General features: G+C 34.1%; 3 protein-coding genes and 1 long non-coding RNA gene across 5 annotated transcripts; 3 read left to right on the top strand and 1 right to left on the bottom strand.

The window, feature by feature from the left end:
- Positions 1-7: 7 nt before the first annotated feature.
- LOC123320050 (eukaryotic translation initiation factor 6) lies at positions 8-1,183 on the top strand. The gene is made up of 5 exons (XM_044907200.1): positions 8-233; positions 297-558; positions 615-791; positions 868-1,049; positions 1,108-1,183. Exons 1-5 carry the CDS (start codon positions 127-129, stop codon positions 1,115-1,117), a joined length of 738 nt encoding a protein of 245 aa, XP_044763135.1. The 5' UTR covers positions 8-126; the 3' UTR covers positions 1,118-1,183.
- Positions 1,184-3,896: 2,713 nt separating this feature from the next.
- On the top strand, positions 3,897-4,725 carry LOC123320192 (dehydrodolichyl diphosphate synthase complex subunit DHDDS-like). Its single transcript, XM_044907397.1, has one exon. It carries the CDS (start codon positions 3,910-3,912, stop codon positions 4,687-4,689), a length of 780 nt encoding a protein of 259 aa, XP_044763332.1. The 5' UTR covers positions 3,897-3,909; the 3' UTR covers positions 4,690-4,725.
- A 211-nt stretch (positions 4,726-4,936) lies between these two features.
- LOC123320193 lies at positions 4,937-7,656 on the bottom strand. Of its 2 annotated transcripts, none has more exons than XR_006538711.1 (3): positions 7,513-7,656; positions 6,122-6,260; positions 4,937-5,062 (listed from the first exon to the last, which is right to left on the bottom strand). It is a non-coding gene; the product is annotated as an uncharacterized LOC123320193 (long non-coding RNA). The 2 variants fall into 2 exon arrangements; XR_006538712.1 differs by lacking the exon at positions 7,513-7,656 and adding an exon at positions 6,596-6,722.
- Positions 7,657-8,059: 403 nt separating this feature from the next.
- Positions 8,060-8,692, top strand: LOC123321110 (dehydrodolichyl diphosphate synthase complex subunit DHDDS-like). The gene has a single exon (XM_044908613.1). It carries the CDS (start codon positions 8,060-8,062, stop codon positions 8,690-8,692), a length of 633 nt encoding a protein of 210 aa, XP_044764548.1.
- Positions 8,693-24,266: the final 15,574 nt, after the last annotated feature.

Genomic DNA, 24,266 nt, shown 5'->3' on the forward strand with positions numbered 1-24,266 from the left:
GCTCCCAAAGTTTTTTTTATAGGTTAAGAAGTCCCCCTGATATCGTGTTAATCGTTGAATTGATAAAAAAAAATAAGTTCCGTTTTTGTTTTTGCTCGACACGACAAAATAGTATTTTGCAGAACTATGGCTCAAAGAGTTCAGTACGAAAATTCGAACGAAGTGGGGGTATTTACTAAGCTTACCAACAGTTACGCCCTAGTAGGAATAGGAGCTTCCGAAAATTATTTCAGGTTACTCAGATACTTTGTTCATATTGTGCAATTGGTGCTATCTGTTTTTTTTTCATCTTATAGTCACTTGGAGAATGAGTTGTCTGATACGATCCCAGTCATACATGCTTCTATCTCTGGATGTAGAATAATAGGTAGGCTTTGTGTAGGAAATAAACATGGGTTACTGGTTCCCCACACCACATTAGATACAGAACTGCAGCACTTGAGAAATGCTCTGCCAGATGCTGTAAAGGTTCAAAGAGTCGAAGAAAGACTTTCTGCATTAGGCAACGTGGTTGCTTGCAATGACTATGTGGCCATAGTACACCCAGACTTGGACCGGGTAATTTATTTTGAAGTAAATAACTGCCGAAATTTATATCTGTTCAAATCATGTAGGAAACTGAAGAAATAATAGCCGATACTCTCAAAGTTGAAGTATTCAGGCATACAGTGGCAAATAATGTATTGGTAGGAACATATTCGGTACTGAGTAACCAAGGAGGTTTAGTCCATCCCAACACAAATTTGACAGATATTGACGAACTCTCCTCTGTACTACAAGTTCCCTTAGTGGTGAGTGTGATGAATTAATATTGTGCAATCGTACTAATGAGTAATTTCTATTCCTTATTGAATATTTCTTTTCTAGGCAGGAACTGTCAACCGAGGAAGCAATTTGATTGCAGCAGGCTTAGTTGTGAATGATTGGTGTGCTTTTACAGGATTAGAAACTACCTCTACAGAATTAACAGTTATTGAGTCAATATTTAAACTGAACGATTCCAACCCCGCAGTGATAACAAGCAAAATGAGAGCAAGTTTGATTGAAAGGTGTGGTAGATATATTTTCTATTTCAAATGTGATATTGATTTTAATTTTTTTTTTCAGCATGTCATAATCAATTGAAGAAAATTTTTATTTTAATATGTGTACATTATGTTTTGAATAAATACATTTTCCAGTACAAACGCTGTTTGTTTCATGATTTCTCACAAAAAAATTGGTGATTGCTTATGAGCAATTACCATTATTTTATTAAATGCTGGTTATTGATTAGCTGGATACAGGGTAGACTAATAGTTTTTCACAATTTAGAGAGTTATGAAAACTAAACTTTATTATGAGCTGTTTTTTGTATTTTGAAGTATATAGGGTGATTCATTAAAGGTCAATAAGTAATGCTTTTTGGCATTCTGTTGAAAATATGGCATTGCATTTGAGATTTTATAGAAAGTTTCTAAATAAAGCACTCAATTTCCAGTTTGAACATTCAATATAACGTTATCTGTTTTTGAGGACAAGTGTTTTTTCTTTAGAGAAAAAAGTTTTTTTGCTCCATCAGTTGAAAATATGAAAAAATTACCTGATCTAATGAAATAAAAAAAGTATTTTCTAATTTCTTTACTTTTCACTAACCTCCATGGCATTGAACATTGTATTTTTTTGAGTTCATTGCTCCATGAGGATAGGATTTGATACGGAAAACTCAATTATATTTCGAAAGTGATCGATTGCGCCATCTAGTGTAGAACTTGAAAATATTTCAAATTACAAACGCGAGTGGGTCAGGTGTATACGAGGAAGGCCGCCTGTCTGAGCCTAATTTTTGCATAAATATGTGCTATCGAAAGATGGAAAAGATGGAAAATAGCTTAGAATAGAAAGAATCTATACCAGTGCACTGGTATCCCCATTCTGCCTTTCCACTCAGCATGGTAGTGCTGGCCTTTTTCTTCCCTGGATATTCCTTGGAATGGCTTTTCTAAGCCAATCAGAATATAAGGCTTCATGGGCTAGTATATCTATCACAAGGTGATCTATTGGATCTATTATGATATTCAGATCCCTATTTGGGCACGTTCTCATAATTCGAAAGGGATGCAAACATAGCCTATAGCCTCTTAATTCTATACAGGATTTTCCCTGTACTTCTGACTTCTGACTTGCCTGGGATTGCCTAACAATTGCCTAATATAAGTGACTCTTGGTACATCCGTCGCAGTAAATTTGGGTTACATACAAAAGTTTCACCAGACAGAGACTTCTGCACGCCTTTCAAGGCCTTAGAATTGCTCTGCCAACAGCGTTTTCAATATGTTTATTCCACAGGAGCTTGATATCAAGGGTTACTTCCAGATATATTTAACCATAGAGAAAGGGTCTCTGTATTTAACTTACACATTCCACAACGTCTACATTCAGAGAGATAATATATATTTCAAAGCTGATAGTTTTCTTTTCTGTTATATGAGGTCTGAGGTCATACTATATATGGTCTCTATATCAGAGCTAGCTATGCCGTCTTCATAGCCTATATACATTCGTAGCCAAGTTCCCTGAGTCTGTGGAGTAGTACATTCACTACCAACTATGCTTCACAGAAGGGGGGAGAGATTATTAAACCCCCTTGAGATATGTTTCGCGGGTGGACTTAAGAGAGGTAGTTTGGCTGTCCATCCTTTATCTCATCAGTCACTCTTGTCGTCAACATCTCAAATATTCATTTTGATAATGGATTTGTACACTCCTCGCTTCTTAAGAGCATCTTTGACCAACACATGTGTTGGGTTATCAAATGTCCCGGAAGGTTATTCAGCGTATTTCTGAATTACTTCGATCAGCTGATATAGAGCAGCCACATGTGGCCGATCAACAGAAGTATTCTTCAGATTCCCCCTCTGTTCTTATATGTGTAGTCATGTCTATACTAGTTTCTCCATCGTCTCCAGTAAAAATGACGTTAAAAAAATAGGTCTTAAAGGTCGGATAACTTCGATATTTTTGGAATTCATACACTTCCTAGGTTTATGACTGAGTGCTAAAGTATACAGCTTCTGGTAATCTTCATAAAATGAGGAAGGATTTTCTCCAGTCCTTTCTGCGTGGGCAGGGGACTATTTAATTCATTCCTGGTGGTTTAAATGGAAAAAAAAGTGTTTATTGCCCACTGCAACCGTTGTCTTTGTATGAAAATTCTCCCAGCAATATCCTAATCTTTCTCTAGAGAGGAATAAATACTGGCAAAAAGATTGGCGGTGCCTTACTGAGCAACACACGAGAATGCTCCTAAAGCTGCTACAATCTGCTCCTCGGGTAATGGCTGCGACTGCTGACGCGAAGTCAGCTGCACTGATGTAGGTCAGAATAAAAACAACTGGTCACATTGTATGCAATAAGTGCGCAGAGTTGGCAGACTTACGAATCGTACATATGGGAACTGATGGCTAGCCAGTTCTGGATCATCAAGTGGTAACAGCCAAAGACGTCGTTGGATTAGTCAATATCATTGATGGTCTTCAGTGGAACAAAAGATCCAAGTGGTGGCAGTTCCAAAAGGGCTGAGCCAAGCCGTAGAATAATGGGCCTTATGGCATCTGTAACTACTATGACCATCCCTATTTTCGCAAGAAAGCGTTTCTACCCTTTCTTCATGGAGTTCTTATTGCAGTTTTCATGTTATTTTGTATACATATAGGTAGATATTACAGATATCCCGAACACCAAATGATAAATAGATTTCAAGGAGTACACTTTTACACCTCTTACACAGATCATAAACAACAGTTTAATGCGAAACTCATGTCATTTGATGATTGCTTCAATGTCTCAACTATAAAATATTCTAGTAAAATTTTATGTCTGTACTGTTGTTGAACCTCGGATCTAGTTCGTAAAAATCAGCCTGAGCTAATGGTGCAATTTTTCAAGACAATGACCCTGCAGCTTCTTCGCAAACTGGTGCCCATTTTACAGGTGTTAGTTGCAAAAGTTTTGCGATGTGGTCCGATACCAGGCCACGTAAGTGTAATCATGGACGGTAATAGGCGTTATGCAAGGAATAAGAAAATGAAGGTAATTATTGGCCACGTGCGAGGCAAAGCCCGAATCATCCCAGCCCTCAGATTATGCAAACGTTTGGGCATCAAAGAGATCACCCTCTACCTCTTCAGCATCGAGAACTTCAAGAGAACCGAAGAGGAGGTTCGTGAACTATTGATCGTGATTAAGGATTTCATCGTCGAGCTCATACATGATCCTAGCCTTCTGGAAGAGCTGGATGTGTGTTATAAAATCGTTGGGGATCTCAAGATGCTCGATGAGGAATTTCATGAGTTTGATCGTCAGATTAAGGGTATGGCTAAAGATAAAAGTTTTCGCGTGAACTTGGCAATCGCCTATACCAGCAGGGAAGAAATGACCTATGCCATCAAGGATGCGGTTGAGGAGTCCTCTACGAATGCGAAAAGACCGGAAGAAGATCTATCGAGGAACTTATACGTCGGCAGGGACGTTGATATGGTCATCAGGACTTCCGGAGAAGTGCGTTTGAGTGATTTTTTATTGTGGCAAAGCACGAGCTCGATGTTGTGCTTCACCGACGTTTTGTGGCCTGAGTTTTCGGCCTGGAATTTGATCGTTGTGTTGCTTCGATATCAAAAATATATGTTCAATAAAAACAAGTGGCTGTAGAAAAAACTTTGATACGAAAATTAATATTATAGATGTTTTTTTTTTGTAAAAATTTAATTAAGATCATTAGGAGAAAAAACGTTACAAAAAATATATACCCAAATTCTTCTGAGCAACTAGAGATGAAACGACAAAACGACATAGTATGGTTTGTGCATTTTAGTTTTCTTCCAAGGATTCTTGAAGAAGAATTGGGACAAAACTGACGTGGTATGTGGCTGTGAAAATTTCTGAGTAAAAAGTGATACAATAGACACATGATTTTTATTGATTGAAGAACAATTAATATTAATCAATCCATTTTTGTATTAGAATTCCTGTACTCATGATAAATTTTCCTTCACCAATTTAATGAACGGTCTTCTGGTTTTACCTAGAACAAATATCGATAATTTAGAAGAGTCTGGAGTGGCGGTTTCGGGGGGGAGGTAATCGGGGTAAATTATAACAACCCTAAGAAATTTTTGTTCGTTTTCGTGAAATAAAAAACTATTTGAGTTTTCTCTTTTTTTGAATTACACTCACTAAGCCAATTTGCTGGGAACGCCCATGTAAGACACTTTTAATATACTAGATCAACAATCGATGGAATGGTGACACTCTGGTTCTCCAAGACCTAGAGGAAGTTTCGTGTCCAAAAATCTGCTGGAAAAGTTCTTGCTTCAGTTTTTTGGGATTGCCATGGAGTAATCACGATTGATTTTTTGGATTAGGGTAGAACAATAACCGGAGATTATTATTCGACATTACTTACCACTCTACGGGAATAAATTAAAGAGAAAAGACGCGGAAAGCTATCCAGAGGTGTTTTGTTTTTGCTAGACAACGCCCCTGCACACAAATCTCATGTTGCCATGCAAAAAATTCGTGATGTAGGGTTTGAATTACTAGAACACCCCCCCTTATTCACCAGATTTGGCTCCATCTGACTATCATCTCTTTCCTGAACTGAAAAAAAGTTTAAAAGGTCGTAAATTTTCTTTCAACGAGGAGGTAATAAAAGCTGTGGAGGTCTAGTTTGCAGAGAAAGAAGAAACATTTTTTTTTAAAGGTCTAGAGACGTTGCAGGTTCACTGTAATAAATGTATCCAATTAAGAGGAGAATAAGTTGAGTAATAAAATATTTCGACATTGAAATTTTGTTTGGTTTTATAGTAGACTAAGAATTTTTCAATATATCCTTGTATTATCTATGTGTAGGTATAACACAAAGTCAAGTACCCAAATGATTTTCCAAATAATGCAAAAGAAGGAACGATAAAGCTTTCAGCCAACATTTGGTTGAGATTTTGGAGCACAGAAATTTTTGAACATTATAAAATTACTCGAATGATTATTAAAAAAATTGGGGAAATTCATCCATTCCATGACTTCATTCGGACTGTCGGATAATTTCGCAAATTTGTGGGTTTCCAGATGAAATTCAACTCACCCCTCGTGCACAGATTATAAAATGCTCTTGTGTTTTCCACAGTTTACACCACAAGAAGGATAGGGCGATGGTGATGGTGAAGGCAGTGGTGAAGCGTCAACGCATAGCATCAGAGCCATGATGATTAGGAAGATGAAAGCTGGAATAACAACAAGAATATTGATTGATTTTTGTTCAGTTAAGCCATTAAATGTGTAAATAGTAAACTTCCTCTCGATGTCAATTCCAGTTTTTTTATTTTATTTTAGCATTAGATTATTATCTATCTTTGAACCTGAACATTTGCCGAAGGCCGAACATATAGTTTTCATGTTATGAGTACCATCAATTTTCATATTCTAATATTCCCTTGATTGAGTGAAAAATGAATTGAAAGCAAAGGTAGAAATTGATTCTATCTCTGTTAACCACAAAACCTGAGCTTTCAATAACTCTTCGAGCAGATATAATGGTAAAAAAATAGTTGTCTCTTACCAATAATCGAGTTCAAAAGTTTCATGTTTTGCTTTGAGTAGAACGAATCTGATTTTTCTTAGAAAAAGAAGAACTTTTATAGAAGCCGAATCATTAGTCGAACTCAAAATAATTGGGAAGTTGAATTGTTGAATAAATTGCTACCTTTGCATACATATATGTATATGATCAATTAGGATTCGGGCATTTTATTGCTCATTATTCTCATTGAATTTATCCACTTTTGTATGAAATTTAGCTCAACTGCACTTTTTCAGTTTGAACGTAGAGACGACAGCATGAATATACAGGGTGAGTCTTTGAGTTTATATAATGAGTTGTGCAAGTGCAACCCCTGTAAAAACAAAGTTACCTTCAGCATAACTAGTTAAATCTGGAAACTATACATCTGCGGATCTTTTAAACAGAGTTGTATTCAGCCAAGAACCAAATTTTTCAAATTTCACAGATACCTGCTCTCTAATTTACGATTATCAAATTACTCGAAAACCTCTCATTATTCGGGAAAATATGTGGAATACTTTTAGTTTACAAAACGTTAAAATATTCATCAGATAGCGACGAACTTAGTTTCAAGAGTTGGGTTCTTTGAATTTTTGGTATTTTCATGGCACGTGTAATGGTCATAATGAGAAAACTGGAAGACGTGGGTGATATCTTGTGTTCGAAAAAGATTCATCAAACAAATGAACAACTATATATTCCGAAATTCATTTCATTAGATAATTTGTGAGATCGTTTGTGAGATATAACTAAAAATAACATTTTTTATGGTTTTCAACAACCTGTAGATATCTCTTAAACCGAGCCGATTCGAAAAAAAATGATAAGGAAAAAAGTGTTTGTTTTGACCTCAAGAATCTACTTTTTGTACGAGTCATACATATCATATTATAATAAAAAAATGTCGGACATACCTTTACCAAGGGGGCGGTCACCTCCACAAAAAATATCTGGTTCCCCCTATGCCAAGTGGTCTACAGTTCCCAAAGGCTGAGGTAAGCAAGCAAGTTCCAACCTTTCTCTAGGGTCCTCTTGATGTTGCAGTCTTCATGTCACTCGTATAGGTACACAGAGATTACAGATATCCCGAATGTAACATCACATGATATATAGATTTCAAGGAGTACGGAGTGCACCCACTCCTTTTACACAGATAATTAATAACTAATTGATTTAATGCGCATCTCATGTCATTCGGTAATTGTTTCAATGTTTCAACAATAAAACCTATTCTATTTAACTTTTATGTCTTCCTCGCAAATTTGTTAAACCCCGGATCTAGTTCGCAAAAATCAGCCTGAGGAAATGGTGCAATTTTTCAAGACAATGGCCTCACAGATTCTTGGCAAACTGGTGCCCATTTTACAGCTGTTGGTTGCAAACGTTTTGCGATGTGGTCCCATACCATCCCACGTAAGTTTAATAATGGACGGTAATAGGCGATATGCGAGGAATAAAAAAATGGGGGGAATCATTGGCCACGTGCGAGGCTCATCAAAAGTCATCCCAGCCCTTAGATTCTGCAAACATTTAGGCATCGAAGAGATCACCCTCTACACCTTCAGCATCGAAAACTTCAGAAGGACGGAAGAGGAGGTTCGTCACTTATTGAATTTGATAAAGGATAACCTCTTGGAGCACATACACGATCCCAGCACTCTGGTAGAGCTGGATATATGTTTGAGAGTCGTTGGGGACCTGAAGTTACTCGATGAGGATTTTCGTGAAGTTGTTCGTCAGATTATGGATATGACCAAAGGTAACAGTTTTCGCGTGAACTTGGCAATCGCCTATACCAGCAGGGAAGAATTGACCTCTGCCATCAAGGATGCGGTTGAGAAGTCCTCTACGGATGGTGAAAGACCGGAGGAAGATCTATCGAGGAACTTATACGTCGGCAGGGACGTTGATATGGTCATCAGGACTTCCGGAGAAGTGCGTTTGAGTGATTTCTTATTGTGGCAAAGCACGAGCTCTATGTTGTGCTTCACCGACGTTTTGTGGCCTGATTTTTCAGCCTGGAATTTGATCGTTCTGTTGCTTCGATATCAAAAATATATGTTGAATTATAACAAGATTAAACCTTGGCTATAGACTATAGAAACACTGTGATGCGAAGATAAGTATTTTAGATGATTTTTGCGTAGAAAGCATAGGTACTCTATCATTAATTGACAAAGAACGCTACAAAAAACTATACCCAAAATCTTCTGAACAACTAGAGATAAAACCATAAAAGATTTAACCTGATTGTTTAAATTTATAACCAGAACTGACATTTCCAAAGATACCCATTCGATCAGTTGAGCAATAAGTATAGTATTCGGCTCTGCCAATTTCTGAATAAAAAATGATACGATTTCATTGAGTTTTAGTATTTATTACTTGAACAATATGTTTTTCATAATCTGAATATAATTATTCCTGCATTCATGCTACATTTTCTTTTGCCAGTTCATTCAACGGTCTTCTGGTTTTACCTATAACAGATATCGATAATTAGTATTGTGCATAGCACAAACTCAGGTCGAGTCAAATTTTTCTGAACGATACGATATAACAATCGGTAAATCATACAACCAGCAGTTTATTAAGTTTTTGAAGTACAAAAAATGATTGAATATTATATTTTTTTAATCATGTAATGATTTTCGAGTAATTAGACAAAAGTTAGGGAAATTAATCCATTTCATGACCAATTAAAGACCACAAATTTGTATATGAAAATTCAACTTACTCGATGGTACTTCGTCCACACCTTTTCAAATGACATCTACCTGGCAGTGGTGATGGCATTGGTGATGCCTCAACGCATAGCATCAGACCCATAGTGATCAGGAAGATGAAAGCTGTAATTACAACAAGAATATTGATTGATTTTTTTTCAATTAGGCCATTTAGAGTCATAAGGACCATATTTTGTTCGTGTAATATGCAAATATTCGTCTCTCCACAGCAATAATGAAATTTTCTTTCGAGTGAAAATTTCTCTGGAATATTTGAACCAGAACATTGGCCATATCGTTTTCTTGTTATGAATACCTCCAATTTCATTTTCTAATATTTCCTTGATTGAGAGTGAGAAATGCAATGAAATCAAAGCTAAAAATTGATGCTACCAGATACCTCAGTTAATCCCCAAACCTGGATTCTGAATTTAAATCTGATGCGAGCAAATAATGGTAAAAATAAAAAAAATAGTTGTCTCTTACCAATAATTGAGTCCAAAAGTTTCATGGTGTGCTTTGTGTAGAACGAATCTGATTTTTCCAAAAAAAAAACGAACTTTTATAGTAGCCGAATCTAGACTCATTATTCAAAATGAAAATAATTGGGAATTTGAGTGAATTGTTATCTTTGCAGACATGAAAATGAACAATTACGACTCTTGCATTGCAATGCTCATTAATCTCGTTGAATTTATCGACTTCTTTAGTAATTTTGGTTTAACCACCTTTTTTTCACGTAAATATATTGTCAATTCTTGAGGTGGGCTTTTGAATATTGTTCGTTGAAGCATATTCTTGTGAATCGTAAAAATATTGGTCTTTTAAATTTTTGTCTATTCCATTCAGAAGGGAAACTCATGATAATTTTCCGCCCAAAACCCAACAAACACAATATACAGCAACTGTACAAATACTGCACAACAAGTGCCACCAGAATGCAGCACAGAGATTGCTGTACTGAAGCTGCACAGTTTCTGTTTTGATAATTCTGCATGTTCAAAACGCAGTATTTGATATACAGTGAATGCACAGTTTCTGTATTTGCAATTCTTCATTTCAAAAATGGAGTATTTGATATAGAGTTAATAATAGAATCTATAATAATTCATAGAAATTCCTAAAACTTAAGCATATACCTTCTTCAAGAAGTTGAAAATTCGATTATGAAGGTTAAAGAGACATTTCATTAACGGATTTAATTCAATAATTGAAGACTCCTTTCATTACCAAAATATGGATTATACCCATGGTAGAAGAATACTTCATCTCACCATGGTGGTACCAGAATTAGCCAAATGATGGCATCACTGCTCTTGACGGTTGCTATCACAGGGTAGCATACACGTCTATTGCGGTGCAGCATACGCCAAACGATGGCGCCACCGGCGACGCATTACTCTATGTCCTCTACGTAACCGGCGTTTATAGCAGGCATGAACTACACTGCTTTAACGATTGTCGTAAGTAACTCCCACAGAATACAGAATACAGATTGCAGAATACAGATTGCAGAATACAGATTGCCGAGTACAGATTGCAGAGTACAGAGTACAGAGTACAGAGTACAGAGTACAGAGTACAGAGTACAGAGTACAGAGTACAGAGTACAGAGTACAGAGTACAGAGTACAGAGTACAGAGTACAGAGTACAGAGTACAGAGTACAGAGTACAGAGTACAGAGTACAGAGTACAGAGTACAGAGTACAGAGTACAGAGTACAGAGTACAGAGTACAGAGTACAGAGTACAGAGTACAGAGTACAGAGTACAGAGTACAGAGTACAGAGTACAGAGTACAGAGTACAGAGTACAGAGTACAGAGTACAGAGTACAGAGTACAGAGTACAGAGTACAGAGTACAGAGTACAGAGTACAGAGTACAGAGTACAGAGTACAGAGTACAGAGTACAGAGTACAGAGTACAGAGTACAGAGTACAGAGTACAGAGTACAGAGTACAGAGTACAGAGTACAGAGTACAGAGTACAGAGTACAGAGTACAGAGTACAGAGTACAGAGTACAGAGTACAGAGTACAGAGTACAGAGTACAGAGTACAGAGTACAGAGTACAGAGTACAGAGTACAGAGTACAGAGTACAGAGTACAGAGTACAGAGTACAGAGTACAGAGTACAGAGTACAGAGTACAGAGTACAGAGTACAGAGTACAGAGTACAGAGTACAGAGTACAGAGTACAGAGTACAGAGTACAGAGTACAGAGTACAGAGTACAGAGTACAGAGTACAGAGTTAACTCCTAGGGTTCATTAACCTCCACCTCTAGAGCAAGCCATTCCTCAAATAGCGTGAACTCACCCCTGCACCTACTGCCAAATATCAAGTGAAATTGAAAATTTCCGATTTGCAGAACTGCAGAATAGATTTTCTGTTTATAACTAGGAAATTTCTCTATTATATTATAGGATATTGTTACGTAATTGCAAGTTTCGATATAGTTTCTACACAGTGACTGCTACATTTAAAGTGCAGTTGTACAGTTTGAGCACGGCTTGCTGTACAGTTTTAGCACGTAACTGCTGCATTTGAAGTGCAGCTATCTGTGCAGTTTTTGCAAAGTGAATACTGCATTTAAAGTACAGCTTGCTGTACAGTTTTAGCACGTCACTGCTGCAGTTGAAGTGCAGCTTGCTGTACAGTGATTGCAATACCATCGCTGCTTTTGAAGTGCAGCTGTGGCTGTATGTCGAATGCAGTTTGTACTGTACAATAACTGCACAGTCCACCGGGACATATACGGTCCTTTTTTGTGCAGTTATTGCATTACCGTCACTGCAGTCAATTGAAGCAACGAAGTACAGTTTTTGTACAGTGACTGGAATTCAGTGTTTGCTGGGTATATTGTTGAGTTGCTACTGTTACATTTCTATTATTGAAGTGTTATTATTGAATCACTATTTTTGAATCGCTATAGTTGAATCGCTATTGTGGAACTGCCATCGTTGAAAAGATATTGTTGAATTATGAATTGCTATAGTTGAAAAACAATTATTGAATCGTTATTGTTGAATCAATACTGTTGAATCGCTCTTGTTGAATTTCCAATACACTATTGTTGAGTTGCTACTGCTATAACTCTATTATAACCACTTTTGTTGAATCGCTATGGTTGAATCGCTATTGTGGAAGCACCATCGTTGAAAAGATATTGTTGAATTATGAATTGCTATAGTTGAAAAACAATTATTGAATCGTTATTGTTGAATCAATACTGTTGAATCGCTCATGTTGAATTTCCAATATACTATTGATGAGTTGCTACTGATATAACTTCATTATAACCACTTTTGTTGAATCGCTATGGTTGAATCGCTATTGTGGAACCGCCATCGTTGAAAAGATATTATTGAATTGCTATAGTTGAATAACCATTGTTGAATCATTATTGTTGAATCAATACTGTTGAATCGTTATTGTTGAATGAATACTGTTAAATCTCTATTATTGAACCACCATGATCATAACGCTATTAGGGAGGGATATTGTGAAAATTGTTGAACTTGAATATACTGAAGAGAGGTTCAATAATATGCAGAATAAAGACGAAATATTCTGAGTTTATAAGAAACTTGAAATAACCCTTTTCAAAATTTATTGGAATCTTAGTAAGCGAGTAATGGAGGACTCAGAAGCGAAATTGTGTGAATAGTTTATACCATTGCATAGAAATTGTTAACGCAATTCGAAAATGCGTTGAAATAGAACATTCTATGTCATATATCTACGAGAGGTTTGCATTTCCTCGAGGAAAGGATCAAAGGAAAGTTATTATGAACTAAGTCGTTAATTGAATTCATTTATTTATTTTTCATTCAAAGAATTTCCTCAGGTGAATCATAAATTCCATTTTCATAATCCTGATGTCTTCACACATTTCACTGTATTGTCAGTAAATTGGCGGAACCATTATCTGAAAAAAAATTGATATAAGGATCATTTCTACGTTATAAAATAGAATAACAATATTGCGAATACAAGTTCATGTGAAACTTGACAAAAAAGTGTATAAGTGTATTCATTATTTTTTTTTATTCAAATTTTGGAAACATTCATCGTTCAACTGCAAAGGATGGATCACAGTATGGATAGGTATCAGATAAGAATACTTCTGCTGCTGTTTTCTGATAAGAAAATATTAAAAATAATAAAATAACAAAGAGGGATAATAATGAAAAAAGTATCGAAATTGGATTTGACTGACTTTTTATAGATGATCTCAATTTTGGATGTTCAATCCACTCAGGATTAATTTGCGAATCCACAATCTTATTGTCCGAGATGAAGCATTTGAAAGGAATTTATAGCTTCTTTAATTTTTTTGAGCCTTGAAAACTCTGGTACTTAATTCTTTCTCACAATGAACAGATATACTCACTTTGTTGGGAATTGCTAGGAGAATAGTCCAAAAGTAATGTCCAAATTGTTGTTATGAGTAGCAAACCGGCTAGAATTAGAAATGAAATGAGCTACTGAATAGGGATATAATAATTTGAGAATATTTAGTAATTTTTGAACAACCTCTTAAAATTTAGGTACTAGTCGAATTTTTATTGAATTGATGCTACTCTTCCTGATGATGCTGTTGTGATAGCGAAACATGTGTAGGGGTTAAATAACGTATCCTTAGTAGTTAAAATCCTGTGATTTATTTTCCAGTTGAATTATGGATTTTCATCAAGTACATACATTTAATATAGCGTAATCATATATAGTACCTATATCTTACCTTGAATAGTTTCAATGTTAATGTAATACATTTTTACAATTTGTCAGACTGAAATTCGTCAATAAATTCTGAAAATCCTTATATATCATTCATAAACTGATTATCATGAATAATATTAATGATATGTATCTCTTATCTATGGCAATTTAAATGAAACCCACTCCAGTTTCTTCTGAATCAGTCTAGACTTTCCTCATCATTAATGAAACAATTATAATCATGTTTGGAAAAGAAAAACGAAACATTTGAACCAATTTTCATTGAATTGAGATTGGGATGTTTACCCACATGATATTTTCAATATTTTCGGAGAATACAGAGATACTCATAACAGGGATACCTTCAATCCAACCTGCCAAAGTTTTTTCTTCCACTTTTGTCAATTGAGATTTCGGGAAAACAGTAAAAAAACATCAATGTTTCATCAAACATTTTAATCAGCAATAGCATTTAAATGAATCGTAAATTGAGATTTTCCAATGAATTATCTTATCCTCCCAGGATGTGTCGTGCATTACTATCAGTGTCGGGTTCTGAAAAGAGTAATTTCGGATTTAAAAAGGGTTGACATTCCATGTATTAAAAACATAATTTTTACTAGCTAGTCGTTTTCAAATGATAAAGGCGATCATGATCTAAAATAACTAAAGAAAGTTGTAAATTAACAATCATGCAGTTATTGTACAAATTCAAGTGCAATGTCTTCTTGAAATAGAACGAAAAAGTAGAGCATAAATCATAAGAAACTTATTTACAGATTGAAAGAAAAAACCTTTTTAAGTGTATATGGAGTATACAAATCTCTGAGTCTGTTTGGAAATCGTTATACTTTCAGTGGAAAAATATATTGAACCACTTTCAGTATCAGAATAGAGGAGTAAATTGTATGACCTAAGATTATACAATAATTTTGTTGAATGAATCCTGTGTTGGATTTAAGGACTGAATTATTATTTCTAAGGTATTTCTAGAATAATTAGGTACATATTGATTCACATTTTTATTTGTAGTGTTTAGAAGGACTTGCTTTAAGTTTAACAATAATTTAACGAACATGGGAATAAAACGAATGAAACTATTCACTATACACATTGGACTCTATGATTATAGAGGACTTACTCGAATCTTCTAAATTGGGTTCCATGGATGCAGACGCGTGGATACAATTAACGAATATTGTTAAAAGCATTGTGATTAGGAGAAGGCCAACTGAAATTTAAAGAATCTATATATTTCACCATTTTGTTCGTACTGTAGCGATGAAATTTAGTAAATTCTTTTATTCCACCATTATTTGAGCTCATATATATAGATATTCAATACTGCAGAATATGGAAGTTTGTCATCAAAAATCATCAGGAAACTGTTTGTCGAACATAATAAGTATTGATTGATTAATAATAAAGCAAAAGATTCGATCAAGTTCTGATCCTTATGCATGTCAGAATAAGAATAACTAATCCAGTCATTTTCCTATTTTCACCACAATTTTCTAATGATTCCTCAATTAGATACTTGAATACGATAATTTATGGGTAAATGCAAAATATACAAAGTGCATCACTAGTGTTTTTTCTGGTATCAAGAGAGGTATTTTAGAAAACTAGCCAAATAGCTATATTCTGCTCTAGATCAGAACTTAGCACTTGAATTTTTTGTACCACAACCCCAAAACTTGAAAATTATAATTGAATTGAAGGTTCTGTCAGAACTTGAAATGAAATGCCGAATATTTGAAGTCAAGTATGATGTTAGCTGAAATAGAAAGGGAGCAACACTTATCCTGTAGTTCAGTCAAAGTCAAAAAGTTATTGGCTTCTAATTTACTTCGTTTAATTGCTCGATATTTATGAAAAGGGAAATATGGACCTCATCGTGTTAAATAAATATCACTTATTTAGACATTCTGACAAACTGGAGTTTGATCTTTTATTCATTGAACACCTTGGATATTAATCTTAAACTGATTAGAAAATGAGAGCCCCTTATACTTACTGATCTGTTTGAGGTTGAAGTAAATCATTTTTCTGATTGAACAGAATATGACTTGCAAACCCGTAGGGATTTTCTTTATATATTAATCATACACTTATTATCGAGGACAATATTAATGATATGTGTCTTATCTACTTGAATATATGAATTTCTACCAAATAAGTGTTTTTGTTTCGCAAATTGAAAATAATCATGATTGAAACTATCCTTGATAAATCGACTAAAACAGTTAAAGCAATTTATATTGAGTTCAGAATGAAATATTTCACCATATAAGTTTGCTAATGCATGAGAATTAAAATGACAAAGGTTTGGCATAGTGCTTTATTTTCCATCGTATATAAGAAGTGGCATAAATTATTATAAACTGAGCTTGTTGTTTTTCTATCCTGCGAGGACGCCTCTCAAAGCGTCTTGCATCATACTCATGGGATCAGGTTCTGAAAATAGAATTTCATTGAAAATACACATAGTTAATGATAGAAATTTCGTGAAGAATCATTTTTTATTAATTATCCCCCTCTGCCATGACGTTTTCTACAGGCCAACCCTTTCACTGAATTCAAATCCCAACAAATATTTGTTCTTCTGAAACTCTGGCACAATCCTGTGCAAGCAACATGTAAGTAGCACCTCGTATGCCTGGACACAGATATTAGTGACAAGCAAATCAATAATTTTTTTTCCAAAGAATAAATATATTATTTAAATTTATTTATTTTTCAGGGTTAAAATTGAAATTACCATCGATTCAGAGATGTGCTGATTATGAGTAGTAAGTTTGTTTGGAAAGATACAAGAAATCTAGAATCTGGTTTACCAGAAGAATGTACAAAAGTGAAATTGTTTAAGACTTACTTGCATCCGCACTGGCCATTTGTTCATCAGCAGATGCATCCACGACTATTGTGAAAACCATCATCATGATGAGGAAAAGACAAACTGAAATTTGAAGAATATTCTTACAATAAATTGGTGTTCAGAAGATATGATTTTATTTTTGTGTAGTATAGGTCATTGGGGCATAATTTATTTTAGAAATATTTGGGATCATACCTATTCCCTGTTAACTGCCTTGAAAAATGATGAAACTCTTTTCTAGAGGAGATCTATATTCATTCTAAATAATAAAGTATAAATTTCACCCAAGTTTTTCATTGAAATTTCATGAAATAACGTTGATCAAAAATCTATTATCAATATGATATAATATAAATCATATTCGAAATGCTGAAATCAAATGAGTTGAGAAAAATGTGGAATTGATATAACTGAAATTTCTCATTTTCTGTAAACATCATCCTATATCAATATAATCAGAAGTTTCAAATATTTAAATCGTATATAATCAAGGGAAGGATTATTTAGAAAATGTTATAAATGATATTGTTTTGCTCACCAGTGAATTTGAAAAGTTGGAAATCCATTTTTGACAACTCTCGAAAGCTGAATATGAATTGTTCGTCTTCAACAAATCCTTTTATAGTTCAAGAAGTCATTAAGGAATCAAAAACTGCCTAATTTCATAGTTTGCTTGCTGTGTTATCGAACAAATATGGAAATGTTGGTACAGTGAATGAGAATAACTTGTTCATTAGTTTTCATATATTTAGTACGTACCTAAATTTCCTAACTATATCCATATTTGCATACTATATCTGAGTTTGAGCGAAAGTACGATAAACTCAATTATCCATAACTGAAATTTCATGGCTGGTTATAATTTTTTTTGTGCCTCATTATATTAGGAATTGCCGTTTAAGACGTTAGCGAATAACAATAGCTCGAAGCAAAGATGCAAATACAAAAGCTGGCGTGTGCCCTGCCTTATTTTCAGGTTGCTAGACTGTTAAAAAGGATTCCTGTGGTAATTTTCAAGAAACCCCTATATCTATCTTCATTACCCAGGAATATTTCAATTCTTGCGTGGATGGTATGCTTGAAAACATTCGGAAAATGTACGAGTCAGTGTTGAAGTTCACCGGAGAATTGGATAAGCAATTCTGAGAGATATACGAGGTTATAAATGCAGGTGCTGTTATGAGGAAAGAGGAATTTTCTTTCGAGATGGGATGTAAATCAATCGATCATAAAGGTACTATTTATTTACTGAAAATATTCGGAAGTATACTCAGGCTTCTTGAAAAGGACTTTTAGATTATGTTGCAATTAAATCTTTTTTAAGGTGAATAGCGATATTTCAAACATTTCCGCTCTTTGCAACCCCGTAACAACTCCCTGAAGGGGATGAGCACAACCCCTTGATTTTGAATAAGGATGAGGGGTGTTGCGATACCTCATGTTGAGGATCTTATCAAGTACTATCACATCCTGAAATTTCGCTCCAAAATTTATATCGATAACGAAATGACAGGTAAAAAAGTGGAAGAGTACTTACTTTTGTGATTAGTCTATTAAATGCTGGAAATGGGCATCATTCACTTCCATGCAGTATTATAAGTTTTGCTGAAAACGTTCACGTACATTACTCAAGATTTCTGCTGTAATTTGACGCGGCATTAATTAATTATCCGAGTTCGCAAATCATCCAGTGATTGGATTTCAGATGACCCCATCGAAAAAAGTCCAGTGGAGCCAGATCAGGTGATCTGGGTGGCCACTCAATATGTCCCTTTCTCGAAATAAAATGAAAATAACTCGTATTGATGAGGGGTGTTGCGATACCTCATGTTGAGGATCTTATCAAGTACTATCACATCCTGAAATTTCGCTCCAAAATTTATATCGATAACGAAATGACAGGTAAAAAAGTGGAAGAGTACTTACTTTTGTGATTAGTCTATTAAATGCTGGAAATGGGCATCATTCACTTCCATGCAGTATTATAAGTTTTGCTGAAAACGTTCACGTACATTACTCAAGATTTCTGCTGTAATTTGACGCGGCATTAATTAATTATCCGAGTTCGCAAATCATCCAGTGATTGGATTTCAGATGACCCCATCGAAAAAAGTCCAGTGGAGCCAGATCAGGTGATCTGGGTGGCCACTCAATATGTCCCTTTCTCGAAATAAAATGAAAATAACTCGTATTGATGAGCAGGTTTCCTAAATCTCATCCATCAGTGCAAGCCCATACTTAAAGCCTCATGTTTAAAGCGCTATTATTCTACACAAAAGTTTAATATGATGTGTAAAAACTAACAATGAATTTATTCGCCACAGCTTACTAACTGAATTTTTATGACAATTCAGATTTTTCTGAGTATTTTCGGAGAATCAAGTATTTTTCTAGAAATCGGTAGCAGATTCGACAAAACTGAAAGAAACCATTAAGTTTGGTGTAATAACGAGACTTCTTTTTACATTTTTTCAAATTAACCGTGGCTCACCAAAAAAAAACCTTCTGGAGGAAAACAGGGAACATCAGTTTCAGAAAAAATATCAGCCTGTAGATTTCCTATCGAAATTGGCATATCAAATATGGTGTAACCTCTTAATTGTAATATCTAGGTAGGTATGCCAAATTTCAGTTGAATATCCTGTGAAGTGAATATACCTACTATGATAAAAAAAAAATTGAAAAAAATTCAAACTTTAACACCCTGTATCTCGAAAATGAAACTTTTGTTATCACATGTTTATGGTTTTTTTTCTTAATACTTAAGGAATCTATCCTCTTCGTTTGTACCTCCAATTTAGGAACACCCTGTATATAGAATATAGCCTAATGACTCTTCAAATCTATATTATTGAGATACACTGGTTTTTATCACACAAGAAACGCTATAAGTTTGTTTTTTGTTCGAAAGGGACATTAGAAAAGGTGTAAATAACTGAATAAAAGTATGCACATTTATTTATTGATATTCATTCAGAAAATTGATTCAGGTGGGTAAGTACTTCCATATTCTTTATCCTACCCTGCTATACACCTCGCATTATTTTTAGCGCCTTCACCATGATCTGAAAAATATTGGATAAGATTCAATCATATATTATAGTGAGCAAACTTTTCAAATTCAGCTTTGAAAAATAAGCATTGTTGAGATCATTAGAAACTCAAGGAAAATTGACGAATTATAAAATAATTAAGATTAAAAATAACAATAAAATTTCATTGAAAGAACCGTAGCGTAGGAGCAGATATTTCATGCTGATACTTTTGGCCGAAAATAAATATTCAACCATGTCAAATTAAATCGGAAGCCGACAATTGTATTCTTTAAAAGATTTCGACAGAAAATAATTTTCGTTTTGAAGTCGATATGCGTCTCAACATTTTCATCACATCCGAATGCACATAACAAGAAATATGAATATTTAAGCCTATAAAGTATTATCTTATCGAAAAAAATACTCACTCTGTTGAGGATTGTGAGGAGATGAATCCACAAGTGTCAAAAAAGCTAATGTTATTAGAAGAAAACAGGCTGAAATACAGAAATATATGGTTATATATCAGTATCTAATAGAATTAGACTTTATTTATAATATTTTTCAATCTGAGGAGAAGACTTATTACATTTATAAGTCGATTTTGTATTGGAAATATGTTTTAAGTTTTAATGAATAAAATGAACGAGTAAAGTTTTCGTATATTACCAGATGAAGTTGATGAATAAATTCAGTTTCATATTTCACTATACTTACTGATCTGTTTAAGGTTGAAATAAATCATTTTTCTGATAGAACAGGATATGACTTGCGAACCCATGGGGATTTTCTTTATATATTAATCATACACTTATTATCGTTGACAATATTAATGATATGTGTCTTATCTACTTGAATATATGAATTTCTACTAAATTAGTGTTTTTTCGCAAATTAAAAATAATCATCCTTGAAAAAGCGACTAAGACAGTAAAAGTAATTTATATTGAGTTCAGAATAAAATATTTCACCATATAAGTTTGCCAAAGCATGAGGATTAAAACGACAAAGGTTTGGTTAGTGCTTTATTTTCAATCATCTATAAGAAGTGGCATAAATTGTAAACTGAGCTTGTTGTTTTTCTATCCTCCGAGGACGACTTTCAAAGCGTCTTGCATCATACTCATGGGATCAGGTTCTGAAAATAGAATTTAATTGAAAATACACATAGTTAATGATAGGAATTTCGTGAAGAATCATTTTTTATTAATCATCCCCTTCTGCCATAACATTTTGTACAGGCCAACCCTTTCACTGAATTCAAATCCCAACAAATATTTGTTCTCCTGAAACTCTGGCACAATCCTGCGCAAGCAACAAGTAAGTAGCATCTCGTATGTCTGGACACAGATATTAGTGTCAAGCAAATCAATAATTTTTTTTCCAAAGAATAAATATGTATATTATTTAAATTTATTTATTTTTCAGGGTTAAAATTGAAATTACCATCGATTCAGAGATGTGCTGATTATGAGTAGTAAGTTTCTTTGGAAAGATATAAGAAATCTAGAATCTGGTTTACCAGAAGAATGTACACAAGTGAAATTGTTTAAGACTTACTTGCATCCGCACTGGCCATTTGTTCATCAGCAGATGCATCCACGACTATGGTGAAAACCATCATCATGATGAGGAAAAGACAAACTGAAATTTGAAGAATATTCTTACAATAAATTGGTGTTCAGAAGATATGATTTTATTTTTGTGTAAAATAGGTCATTGGGGCATAATTTATTTTAGAAATATTTGGGATCATTCCTATACCCTGTTAACTGCCTTGAAAAATGATGAAACTCTTTTCTAGAGGAGATCTATATTCATTCTAAATAATAAAGTATAAATTTCACCCAAGTTTTTCATTTAAATATATGAAATAACGTTGATCAAAAATCTTTTATCAATATGATATAATATAAATCATATTCGAAATGCTGAAATCAAATGAGATGAGAAAAAGGTGGAATTGATATAACTGAAATTTCTCATTTTCTGTAAACATCATCCTCCATCAATATAATCAGAAGATTCAAAAATTTAAATCGTATATAATCAAGGGAAATCTCCGAATCGAGTGAAAGGATTATTTAGAAAATGTTATAAATGATATTGTTTCGCTCACCAGTGAATTTGAAAAGTTGAAAATCCATTTTTGACAACTCTGGAAAGCTGAATATGAACTGTTCTTCTTCAACAAATCCTTTTATAGTTCAAGAAGTCATTAAGAAATCAAAAACTGCCTAATTTCATAGTTTGCTTGCTGTGTTATCGAACAAATATGGAAATTTTGGGACAATGAATGAGAATAACTTCATTAGTTTTCATATATTTAGTGCATACCTAAATTTTCTAACTACTATATCCATATTTGCATACTGTATCCAAGTTTTATTAGCGAAAGTACGAAAAACTCAATTATCCATTACTGACATTTTATGGCTGGTTATAATTTTTTTTGTGCCTCATTATATTAGGAATTGCAGTTTAAGGAGTTTGCGAAGAACAAGAGTTTGAAACAAGGAAGCAAGCAACTACAAAATCTGACGTGTGCGCTGTCTTATTTTCAAGTTGATAGACTGTACGAGAGTGTTAAAAAGGATTCCAGTGGCTATTTTCAAGAAACCCCTATATCTATCTTCAACACCCAGGAATATTTCGATTCTCGCAGTATTATGAGATTTGCTGAAAAAGTTCACGTACATTACTCAAGATTTCTGGTGTAATTTGAGGGCATTCATTAATGATCCGAGTTCACAAATCATCCAGTGACTCATGCTGGTTAGCGTAAATCTTGGATTTCAGTTGGCCCCCTAGAAAAAAATCCAGTGGAGCCAGATCAGGTGATCTGGGAGTCCATTTCTTGAAATGAAATGAAAATAACTCGTATTGATGAGCAGGTTTTCTAAATCTCATCCATCAGTGCAAGCCCTTACTTAAAGCCTCATATGGTTAAAGCGCTATTATTCAACACATAAGTTTAATTTGATTTGTCAAAACTAACAATGAATTCATTCACCTCAGCTTACTAACTGAATTTTTATGACATTTTGGATTCTTCTAAGTATTTCGAGAGAATCGTTCAAATATTTTTCTCGAATTCGTAGCACGTTCGACAAAACTTCAAGGACCATTAAGTTTGGTATAATTACGAGGCCTCTTTTATAATTTTTTCAAATCAACAGTGGCTCAGTGGAACAGTATTTCAGAAAAAATATCAGCCTGTAGATTTCCTATCGAAATTGGCATATCACATGGTGTGAACTCTCAATTGTAATATTTAGGTGGGTATGCCGGATTTCAGCTGAAAATCTTGTGAAGTGTAGATACCTACTATGAGAAAAAAAACTTGAAACAAATTCAAACTTCAACACCCTGTTTCTTGAAAATGACACGTTTGCTATCACATGTTTATGGTTTTTTTTTTTCTTAAAATTACTTGAGGAATCTATTCTCTCGTTTGTACCTCAAATTTAGGAAGCCTCTGTATATAGAATATAGGCTAATGCAACTTCCAATCTATATTATTGAGATACACTGGAAGTTTTTATCACACAAGAAACGCTATAAGTTTGTTTCTTGTTTGAAAGGGTCATTAGGGAAGGTGTAATAATAGAAGAAAAATAATGCACATTTATTTATTGATATTCATTCAGAAAATGAATTCAGGTGAGTAAGTACTTCCATATTTCTTATTCTACCCTGCTATACACCTCGCATTATTTTTAAAACCTTCACCATGATCTAAAGAATATTGGATAAGATAATAAAGCATTGTTGAGCTCATTAGAAACTCAAGGAAAATTGACGAATTATAAAATAATCAAGATTAAAAATGACAATAAAACTTCTACGAAGGAACCGTAGGAGCATATATTTCATGGATTATTGTTGATAATTTTGGCCAGAAATAAATATTCAAGTATGCCAAATTAAATCGGAAGCCGAAAATTGTATTCTTGAAAAAATTTAGTCAGAAAATCATTTTCGTTTTGAACTCAGTATGGGTCTGAACATTTTCATCAAATCCGAATTCACATAAAATAAAATATAAATATTATAGCCCATAAAGTATTATCTGATCGAAAAAAATACTCACTGTTTTGAGGATTGTGAGGAGATGAATCCACAAGTGTCAAAAAAGCTAATGTAATTAAAAGAAAACAAGCTTAAATACAGAAATATATTGTTATATATCAGTATATCAGTATCTAACAGTTTTTGACTATATTTATAATATTTTCCAATCTGAGGAGAAGACTTTTCGGATTTATGAGTCGTTTTTGTATTGTAAATCTGTTTTAAGTTTCA

The sequence above is a fragment of the Coccinella septempunctata genome, chromosome 9, assembly GCF_907165205.1.
Source record: "Coccinella septempunctata chromosome 9, icCocSept1.1, whole genome shotgun sequence".
In the NCBI taxonomy this organism is placed as follows: domain Eukaryota; kingdom Metazoa; phylum Arthropoda; class Insecta; order Coleoptera; family Coccinellidae; genus Coccinella; species Coccinella septempunctata.

Bases quoted from the DNA above. Each gene is read 5' to 3' on its own strand.
- LOC123320050 (XM_044907200.1), top strand. From the start codon at position 127: ATGGCTCAAAGAGTTCAGTACGAAAATTCGAACGAAGTGGGGGTATTT. The intron at 234-296 runs GTTACTCAGATA...TTCATCTTATAG, and splicing joins GCTTCCGAAAATTATTTCAG to TCACTTGGAGAATGAGTTGT. The intron at 792-867 runs GTGAGTGTGATG...TTTCTTTTCTAG, and splicing joins TACTACAAGTTCCCTTAGTG to GCAGGAACTGTCAACCGAGG.
- LOC123321110 (XM_044908613.1), top strand. From the start codon at position 8,060: ATGGGGGGAATCATTGGCCACGTGCGAGGCTCATCAAAAGTCATCCCA.
- LOC123320192 (XM_044907397.1), top strand. From the start codon at position 3,910: ATGGTGCAATTTTTCAAGACAATGACCCTGCAGCTTCTTCGCAAACTG.